Source organism: Falco peregrinus, chromosome 2 (assembly GCF_023634155.1).
Source record: "Falco peregrinus isolate bFalPer1 chromosome 2, bFalPer1.pri, whole genome shotgun sequence".
NCBI lineage: Eukaryota > Metazoa > Chordata > Aves > Falconiformes > Falconidae > Falco > Falco peregrinus.
The window spans coordinates 83,506,900-83,517,238 of record NC_073722.1 but is presented as its reverse complement, the minus strand read 5'-3'; the positions used below and the strand labels follow the sequence as shown (position 1 = coordinate 83,517,238).

Below are 10,339 nucleotides of genomic sequence, written 5' to 3'. Positions count from 1 at the left end.
GTGCAGACAGAGGAGATTTCCATGGCAACACAAAGAAGGTCCATAAAGAAAAAAGTCTTCAAAGAAAAGAAAAGGCCTTCAAAATAAGGACTAACGTGAAAAATAATGAGCGATATTTGGAGTGGACAATGTGGTAGAGAAGCTAGCAGTTGATGATTTCAGCAGCTGTTTTGGACATCTGAGCAGCCTGGGGGTCTCAGTTATGGACAAGGGAAACACGATAGAATTGGGGGAACACCACTGATTTCAGAAATGCACTGAATGGAGCAGCATCAGCAGAGCAACAGAAGGGGGCAGAGGCCCCCTTGTTCCAGTAACTATGCTGCAGACTTACATCAGCAATAGCTCTCCTGTTGCAAGCTCTCCCAGCATCAGTTTAAATTAATTTTTTTGTTCTTGGTGTTCTACCAGACCAGCCAGGGACAGTGATGATGAAGAAGAGGATGAACGTAAGGGAAGAGGCTGTACCCTTCAGTACCAACATGCAATGGTGCGAGTCCTCACACAGTTTGTGGCTGAAGCCTCAGACCCCGGTGGCCAGCTGAGCTATTTACTGGGTTCTGACTGGCAGATTGACATTACCAACCTGGTGAGTGACTTCATGCAGGTGGAGGAGCCAAGAATTGCTAAGCTGCAGGATGGACAGGTTTTGATTGGGCAGGAGCTCGGAATGACGACGATTCAGGTAGGGAAAATTAATTACTTACTCCTTTTCCTCCATTAACTCACTACCTTGGGTACTGAGGTACTCGATGAGGTGTATAGCAGCTTCTTGCATTAGCAACAGAAATTGGAGCTACAATTTTTGAATGGAGCAGAATTGCAGCAAGGACTGGAAGACACAGAAGAGATGGTTTCTTCTTCTTATCTTGTGCCCTGAAGTAACATAGATTGCAGTTTTAGGAAATTTAGTCCAACCTGTAATCTTGAAGGCTTTTTCTGATTGTTTTTGTCTAAGGCTTTTTTTGAACCATGAGCCAGTATATGGGCTATCACAAGGCATGCAGCTGGTGAAACAGCTTGGTCTTCTCAAAGCCTACATTGACAGAGCGAAGGGTAAAGTAAAAATTAACTAGTGCTTTTTTGAGGAGCTGTTGCTGGAATCTTAAGTCCCATGGGATCAAACTCCTGCATGCCTTGCAAGCTCAAGGAGCATGTTAGAAAATATAAATGTTAGGGTATATTTCAGAAGATGCACAAAGCAATAATAATAATTGGCACATACAGAATGATGTTAGAAGACTGACTGATTAGCGACAACTAAGCAACGTTCTCTAGGGGTGCAGATTTAGCTTCGTTAGTTTCAGCCAATATGGCCGCTGTATATGTGGCTGTGCCTTAGTGTTCCCGCTCTGAAGTCACTCACCTAAACCTATGCATCATCTCACTGGCAGCTTTTCACATATAGTTCTTCTTGCAGTGCAGAGAAATGATGGCCTAGGAAATGGGGTCCCAGAAGGGGGGGGGAAGGAAGGAAAGAAAAATAGAAGAGGGAGAGAATTAATTCAGTGATACTGTGAAGTAGAAAACATGCTAACAAGCACTGGAACAGGACAAAAAAATCTAGCTCTCTAAACCTGCTCATCACCCTAAACTGTCAGACCATAAAATAGCCACCACACCTATGCATAACACAGGTTGTCAGGGCTGGAGAAATGGGATTTGAGATTTTTGACTTCCTGTAAGATCTGTAAAGATTTTCTGAATGACTTTACAAAGCTGTGGGACTTACAGTGCTCCAACAAATGCCCACAAAACTGAGGAAATAAAAATCCAAAGAAAAAAGGTGAGAGCAAGTTAGATTTAAAGAATCCCTCGTATAAACTGGTTGAAAAATGCTTTGTACTCTATATGGATCATTAAATTCAACTTGCTTGCTAGTTAGCATTTTTGAGCAGCACATATCAGTGCACTGACCTCCATGCAATCTTTTAACCAAAACAAGTTTTCTCCGTCTACTTTGTATACAGTACCATGAGTGGTTATTATAGTACTACATTAGCCTTTCTTTTTATAGGATAAAAATAAATGCTGTTTATTCGATGGATTTTATATAAATCTACAGATCGCATTATATATATATGCTACCTAAAACTGATCATTAATAAAATAATTGCATTTCACATAAAGATTATATTTACAAATAGTTAAAACATCTGAAGCAGATGTGGTTAGCCTATCACAGAGGTGAATGGCATACCTGATCTCAACTACACTGGTAAAAGATTTTAGAAGCACCTTCTTATTGCAGAAGAATTATAAAATGTGACTAGCCTTTTTTTAATCTGCTAAGAGTAATTTCACCCATCAACATAAATATCACTTATCTGTATTACAGTGGCTTCGTGTAGCTGTTTTGCTTTGTGCTATGCAAAATGGCTGTTGCTAACTTCAGTTTTTCTTTTCAGATCTTGTCCCCCCTTTCAGATGCTATCTTGGCCGAGAAGACAGTGACAGTTCTGGATGAGAAGGTGACAATAACTGACCTGGGAGTGCAGCTGGTGACTGGATTGTCGCTTTCCCTGCAGCTTAGTCCAGGAAGCAATAAGGCCATCTTTGCTACAGCAGTAGCACAAGAGCTGCTCCAGTCTCCAAAGCAGGTATTATTGCCCACATGTATTGTGTTGTAGAAGGATACCACTCTGGTTCACGACATGTGGCCCTACCAGCTGATGGAATCAAGCGGATTTTTATTAGTAATATGCTGATAATACATTTTCTTTATGGCACTTTTTTTCTGAAGGCCACCAGGTGCCCAACAGAAAAACAAATTGCTCATAAACATGGCACTGTGTCTAAACTACTCATCAACAAATAGACATACCCCATCTGTCATGGCTGCATCCTGTAAATAACACATGCAACCCAACGATGCATTATAACTAAGCAGCAGCAGTCCCCTTACACACACCCATCCACACACCCATCCCTTTCTGTCCCATCCAGCACCTACTACATCACAGGACATATTGTCAACTAGGTTGCCAAGTTCAGCCTACCACCACAGGTATCCAAATCAACCCTTTAAGTCTATCTGTAAAGGAGAAAGTGTTTTGCATTATGCCAAATGGTTCTTCCTCTAGTTACTTTCTGTGAGCATTTTAAGCAGTTGGGGAACATCCCTTTCATCCTGATTCATTACTAGAATATGAATCAGCATCATTGACTCATTTCCTGATTCATGATTTCATGAACCAAATCTTTCACCCCCTCCCCCCTTATTCTTAGTCCCGTATTGGGGAACCAACAGTTACCAAGGGCTTTTGAACTTTGTCTTGTCCGCATCAGTCCCTGCTTGATATTTGTCTCTGTGTTCTGTCTACATTTGAAATTTAAACTTCTTTTTCAACCCAATCCATTAGTCTTGGTCTTACAACAAGGATGCACTGGGCTCTTCACTCTTAACCATGTGTTGAGCTGTAAAGATAAATGGTTGTGACATGCACTTTTACAAGCTGGCCAACTGTTGAGATGCTTTACTTCATCATAGGGTCCTACCCTTGGGATGCAAGATGAGAAATAATGCAGTACCACTGTCTTTATGGAGTGATAAAAATCAGGCTCCCATAGTCTTGCCGGAGTTAAGAAATCAATACCGGGCAGCAAGAAATAAGGCCAGTGAGCTAATCAATTGCTGACATGGGGAGTTAAACTATCTTGAAATCAGCCCAAAAGCTGGTGGTGCTGGCATTTAGTTCCCATGTGCTGCCCAGCACTGGCATTTCAGCATTTCAGTTCCCAGAAATGGAGTCTAGATGAGTACACCTCTCAGTGCAGGGGTACAGTCAGAACAACATTGGATCACCATTAAACCAGTGAGGAAGATGTGCACGCTCCAGCCTTAAAGGACTGATACCATTGTGAAAGGCATCTGATTCCTTCCGTTGCTTAGTACGTGATTTTTGAGCACAATCTCTATAAGCAAAGCATTGCAAAATTATTTCATGATGATGCAGGTTTAAGCAACATGGTGGGAGGGTGAGAGCTGATGACATAAATTCTATGCAGCCTTCAAGAAACATCCAAAGATTAATAAGTACAAAGCCAGGGTTTATGATTGTCAGCAAAGTCTTAGGGCTCTGTCCTGATACAGAGGCAGAAGCAAATCTCCCATTGAAGCATGTGGAGCTTTACGGCTGTAAGGATTTCAGAATCAGGCCAGCAGATTATGCACAATACAATCCAAAAAGATGGGAGGCTTATTCTCTGTGATCTGAACAGGTGAATGACTATGTGCTAGAAACAATTTAAAAGATAATCGTATGTATTTATTCTCTGTATATATGTTGAATTAGAATGTAAATATCGTCTGTTTGAAAAACTACTTATTTAAAGAAACAAGACTTTTAGAATCACGCTTCCCACAAGTACAGTTATTAATCTGTTGGTTGGGTGTTTGTCTGTCTGTCAGGCTTTCTCTGAGAGCCGGGTGATCCCAACTCTTACCACACAAGAGCTCACCTTATTTTAGACAGCAAAGAATCTGCTCATCCAGCCAGGAGTCTGTCTGGTGTGGATTCTTCAGTGTCTAATATGCTGCAAAGACGCCAGCAGAAACAGAGCAAGTCAGACCATCAGAAGCAGGAATTAGTTTCCAGAAGAGCAATCTGAATTTTGTCTGTAAATGATTGATGTGTGAATGCCAAGATTTTTTCAGGTAGCACAATTTTCAAGAGCCATTTGAGAGTCCTTAGAGGACATGACTTTCAGAAATGGGCAAGCACTGAAAATCTAAGAATACTTTAAAATATTTCAAGTTAGAAACCAAAAGTCAAGATTCCCAGGAATGTTGCATCATTACACACATGCAAGTACAGAATTAGTACTCAGGTGTGACCCATTTACATTCAGTAAGCTTCCATGCATTCTGAAGTATACAGTCTGCATTGCTGTGACATGAGATTAAATATTTATTATTGTCTTGCTTTTAATTGCTAACAAGCATGAAAATTACCCTGGCTGTTTCCTAAAGAAGGAACTGATTGGTTTTCTCTGGTTGTACAAAATACATATTGAAATTGAGAGACAAAAATTCAAGGACTGGTGGTATGAAGCCATGTATGGACCAACTTGCTATGGCGGGTATTTTTTAACATGTGTTGTCTGTAACAAGAGTAGCCTTTGTATTATAATCAGTTTAGAAATCATGTTGTTGGGTTTTTTTCATTGAAGTATACAACAGTAAGTGATCTTAGTCACCAGTAATGCTTTCTGACATGCAATTTATTATGGTCCTAAAGTAGATTCTGCAGAGCCCAGGGGATACACCTCCTTTAAGGACCTTTGGGGGAACAAATCTTACTATCAGTGAGTGTTTTAAACTAGTATTTCTCTGTATCTTGGCAAGATACTAATTTTATTGCTCTCCCTTTTTATTTCTTTTCTGGTTATAAATGGTATATGGATCTCGTGAGGAGAATGGAGTAGACCAGGACAGAACATATTTCCCTCAATGTTCTTTCTGAGTGTATTTGTTTTATGTATTACAGGAAGCAGCCATGAGCTGCTGGATCCAGTTCAGTGATGGATCCGTCATGCCCCTGGATATTTTTGACTCCAAAGACTTCTCCTTGTCAGTTACATCTCTGGATGAGAAGGTGGTCTCCATTCACCATGACCCCAAGTTCAAGTGGCCTGTGATTGCTGCTGAGACAGAAGGCCAGGGGACACTGGTGAAGGTAGAGATGGTGATCAGTGAGTCATGCCAGAAATCCAAAAGAAAGAGCATCTTAGCTGTTGGAAGTGGTAGCATTAGAGTCAAGTTTGGACAGAGTGATGCTAACGCTAACATCAGTGACAGTAAACACAGGGGTGCTGGTGTCCACCTAGATAATCGTGCCAGTGACTGGCATCAAAAAAACAGTTTTCAGGAAAGACCTGGGCTAGATGGCCAGTACTACAGCTCCTCAATGGGCCTTGAGCAAGGCAAAGGAACCACCACTCAAAGGCCTATTTTAAACAAAAAAGAAGACAGAGAAAGCCTCCTGGATGACAACAGTCACCTGCAGAACATCCCAATAGACTTCACAAGTTTCCCTGCACAGGTGGATCTGCCAAGAAACAATGGAGATTTTGAAGAGAATGACCTAGTCCAGGCACCTAGGGGACTGAGCGATCTGGAGATAGGAATGTATGCTCTTCTGGGAGTCTTTTGCCTGGCAATTCTGGTCTTCCTTATCAATTGTGTCACTTTTGCTTTGAAGTACAGAAACAAACAAGCTCCCTTTGAAGAGCAAGAAGGCATGAGCCACTCTCATGACTGGGTTGGGCTAAGCAACAGGACAGAACTTCTGGAGAATCACGTGAATTTCTCAACCCAACAGGATGAACGTATCACAGCCATTGACAGAGGAGTGGACTACGAAGAGAGCAAATATCTCCTCAACACAAATGCCCCCAAAAATATTAATGGACAGTCTTTTAGGTCTACTGAGTCCACATTTACTGAAGGGAAAGAACAGAAAAGTGAACCAACTACTTCTCCTACCTCTAAGAGGAAACGGGTTAAATTCACCACCTTTACCACCATCTCCTCTAATGATGGGTGTCCAACTGTCAACTCGATCTTGATGAGTAGTGAGGATGACATTAAATGGGTCTGCCAGGATATGGACCTGGGGGAGTGCAAAGAGCTTAAAAACTATATGGAGAGATTACATGAAAATGTGTAATGAGACACAAAAGACCTTTTTGTTTGGTTGGTTTGTTTGTTTGTTTTTCACTCACCTTCTGCCTTTAATTTCGGGTAGTGGGGCAAAACATTGTAGTGAAAACAAGAATCAGCTAGTGAATACTAACTCAATGGAGCCCCAAGAAGCCATCCAAAAGCAGCTGGGAGAGCAGAGATCCTGGACAGCTCTTAAAAGTCAAGTCTTCTGTGTGCTCAGAGTTGGAAGTGAGAGATGTGTGTGGCTTTTTGATGCATGATAACATGGAAAAAAAACGCAACTTGGCAAAATAATATGGTTGCATTCTCTGAGCTTTCCCAGGAAATCAATAAATATAACAAACTCCAGTGCAGTTTGGATATTACAAAGTTCGCACAGCTCTACTGTTCAATATTGCAAGGTTTAGTTAAAAGCAAAAATGGTGTCAGAATAAATAGATCCATGAAGAGAGCTTGTCACTCAATCCATAGGCAGAGAATATACCTCCAAGAACATTAATTTAAAGCTGACAAAACCCAACAGTGTGAGCAAAGAGCTCCCAGAGCTGAAAAGTCACGAGTTTCCAAAGAATCTGGAGGGGGGGGAAAGGAGTAACAGGGCTGTTGACTAACCAGCATGTTTGCCTCCCAAGCACTGAGTACAGATACATACACACAGTTAAGACTGAAACTCTCTTTTTAGGTAGATGCCAAGGTAATAAATTTTGCCAGCCAATTTTCAGTATTTCATAATTTGTAAAATAGGAGAAGATGTAATCTAGACTAAGAATATCACTCATATAAAGGAAGGTCTGTTCTGGAAAGTTTGAGAGAGCAAGCTATTTTTAAAAGTCCACTTTGATTGTCCTGTTTCAGATTTGTATTCCCAGCCATTTCCCTGGAGCAATACCCATTTGGTAACCTGAGGGCACTTACGAGCATCAGTCAACCTTGGAAGCATGTGGTTTCCTCCTTCCCTTCCATGCGCACTCGCTTCTCTACGGTGTGCTGTTGCCAAGCTCAGACACGGTTGGTACCACGCTGTTACTTGCTTTACATGCTGTCAATTACCAAAGTTGGCCACTCTCTTGGGTAAGTGTAACTTGTGCTGAACTCAGACACCAACAGCACCTGCCTCTTCATCTGTCCCCTCCCCTGGGAGAAGTCAAGTTTTTCAGTTCCTTCTGCTCGTGCTTCTTTAGACCCCTACTCAACACGTTTAGAGGGCATTTGAAGGTCACAGGAATGCTGCACATTCAGCATTGAAACCTGAACAGCTAAATGCAGTAGATAACATTTTTTTTTTTCTCCCAGAGGTGATGATTATCTTTTGTTTTCCCCTGATAAGGATGTACATACGGTAGGATTTCAGAGATTATCCTTTGAATCCGTTGTGCCCTCCAGCCCTAAAACCATGACGTTTTTTGTGAGGTCCAAAAGCAATCTCCAATGACCAGTGGCAAAGTGCCAAAGCAGTAACTAAAATCCAGCTTGTATTTCAAGTTTTCCTTTATTTTCCAGAGTGAGTCCTCGCCCTTCTTTTATTAGTAAGTCTCTTTCTGTCATTGCATCTAGGTTGCTGAGTTTAATGCACACCCGCCCTCCCACAAACACTTAGATTGAATCCCTCTATATTTAGAATGTACTGTAGATTGTAAGAATGTAATATATATATTTATAAACATGCCAACTGTGAATAAAATTTGCATTTTAGTGGCTTCATCTTTTTTCCTACTCTGAACGCCTCTTCCCTTTTACTGTCTGAACGTTTATCCTAAAAGAGACTGGCAGCAATATGGAGACTTGTCCTTTGATGGAACGCTGAATTAAGGCTCAGGGCACCATCTAGTCTCAAAAGTTTTACATTGTGCAATGTTAGGGGGAGAAGGTAAAACATCAACATGTTATGCTACAGATGTATTTGCACCAAGTCACCCTTCCAAGATTTGAAACTATTTGCAAATAAATCCACATGCATATTTCTCTCCTGAAAGCCTGTTATATGAGTTTCTGATTTTGGAGCTGTTGGGAAGATCTGCATTTGGCTAAATGTGTTTTAAACACACTTTAAAACAGTAAGTTGGTGTGAATAAAGTGTGCCCAAAATTTTGGAGAGCAATTATTTGCACATCAGATGGTTTTTGCTTTTTTTCAGTACCTCTCATCATGGCCTGGACTACTCCTGTGCAAGCTCAAGGACAAAGTGCAACAGTAAGGACAGCTGCAGCGCAGGGCCCAGACTAGCTCTGGATGAGCGCTCAGGTGAGGGAAGCATCCTTGGTGGTGTATCAAAGCACTGCAGCCTCCCAGCAGTTTCAGCGGTGGTCTAGCCCCCTGTCTTGCCTCCAAATCTGGAGCTCTTTTGGGTGTTTTTTACACATCGCTACATTGTGTTCACAGAGTTACCCTCAGCGATGTGGAGGTCAGGGTAAAAGTGGCCAAATCTCAGCTGGCAGTCTGTGCGGATCAGATGTGTGCATGCATGAAAGATTGTCTTGCAAAAGCGTCCCTGCACGGCCAGTCTTTCTCCTTCAGAAAGAGCAGGCACAAGCCATGCTGGGAGGAGGCTGTCAGAATTGCTTTACCAGTGAGTTGCTATGGTAAACCCAGATTTCTGCATTAGCTGCCTCTGGGGAACATGAATAACTAACAGCAAGTTCATCTGGTAGCACAATCCGCCGAAATGAGCTAGGACAAAACAGCCACCAGCTACGATGCTAAGGGTACTGACATTCAGATTCATGCCTTTCTGCTTGCTCAGAGATCCCTGCTGTCTTCCACAGCTGTAGCTTGCTATTATCCACGGAGCAGGACTAATTAATAGTATGGAGTGATCTTTGTCCATAGATCTCAAAGTGCTCTGAGCCAGGTGGATTCCTTATTGACATGGAGAACACCAAGGTTAAGTGATTTGCCCAAAGTTACAGAAAATCTATGGCAAAACCTGGGCATAGAGACATCACTTCTCCCCACCCCCCCTTTAATGTTTCACATTCACTGAGCATCCTGAGCTCTAGCTCAAGGAGAAGCCAGAGTGGATTGTGGCCATCTGTATGCAAGCAAACACTCTTAGCTAATCTCCTAGTAGCACAATAAATCAACTTCCTATAGAGATTTTTTTAATGTATCTGTTGGGGTGTGGGTATGTTCACTTTTTTCACAGTGCAAGGCCCATATTTTTGAGTGAGTTTCTGCATCATGGAGTATCTCGGGAGGGAAAGATTGTGTTTCAGGCAATCAGATGAGATGCCCATTTGGCACTTGAAGGGGGCTACATTCTGTTCCCCTTCATAAAAGCAGCGATGGTGTTTAGATGCTGCATGTGTATAACATTTTGCTGCGGCTCCCATTGGCAATCTCTTGAGCCTGATAAAGAGCCCTGCTAATAGTGATAGGTCTTCTCTGTGTGTTACTTTTTTTTTTTTTTTTTTTTTGGCGGTTGCCTTCTTATTTTCATGTTTAAGTCTCTTTTCATGTGAGTAGCTAGACTGATACAGGCATGTTAACAGAAGAGAATATATCTGATGCACTTTGGCTTTTCTTTATATATTAATACAATCAGGAGCAGAAACTCGATTGTCCTATAAATCAGGTAAGCTGGTTCTTTACTGTCTTCCTTCATTTTAAAAGCTTCCCCTTCAGCAGTCTAAAATATGTAGTGGTTTAGACCAAGCTGCATTAATACAGCAGGGA

The 10,339-nt window shown here is 41.7% G+C and overlaps 1 protein-coding gene and 1 long non-coding RNA gene across 5 annotated transcripts in view; one reads left to right on the top strand and one right to left on the bottom strand.

Moving 5' to 3' along the window:
- The window catches only part of TMEM132D (transmembrane protein 132D), a 260,652-nt gene extending 250,647 nt beyond the window's left edge, over positions 1-10,005 (top strand). For 2 of the 4 annotated variants that reach the window (XM_005233310.3, XM_027780861.2), the window contains 3 exons: positions 412-685; positions 2,409-2,600; positions 5,490-8,373. In XM_005233310.3, coding sequence (XP_005233367.2) covers positions 412-685; positions 2,409-2,600; positions 5,490-6,671 — 1,648 coding nt within the window. In that variant the 3' untranslated portion in view covers positions 6,672-8,373. Of the gene's footprint in view, positions 1-411; positions 686-2,408; positions 2,601-5,489; positions 8,374-8,801 lie in introns of those variants that run through there. The other 2 variants (XR_003552763.2, XR_003552764.2) reach the window with 2 other exon arrangements.
- Positions 16-6,597, bottom strand: LOC114011032 (uncharacterized). The gene is made up of 4 exons (XR_003552767.2): positions 6,488-6,597; positions 4,462-4,536; positions 2,487-2,669; positions 16-1,437 (listed from the first exon to the last, which is right to left on the bottom strand). It is a non-coding gene; the product is annotated as an uncharacterized LOC114011032 (long non-coding RNA).
- Positions 10,006-10,339: the final 334 nt, after the last annotated feature.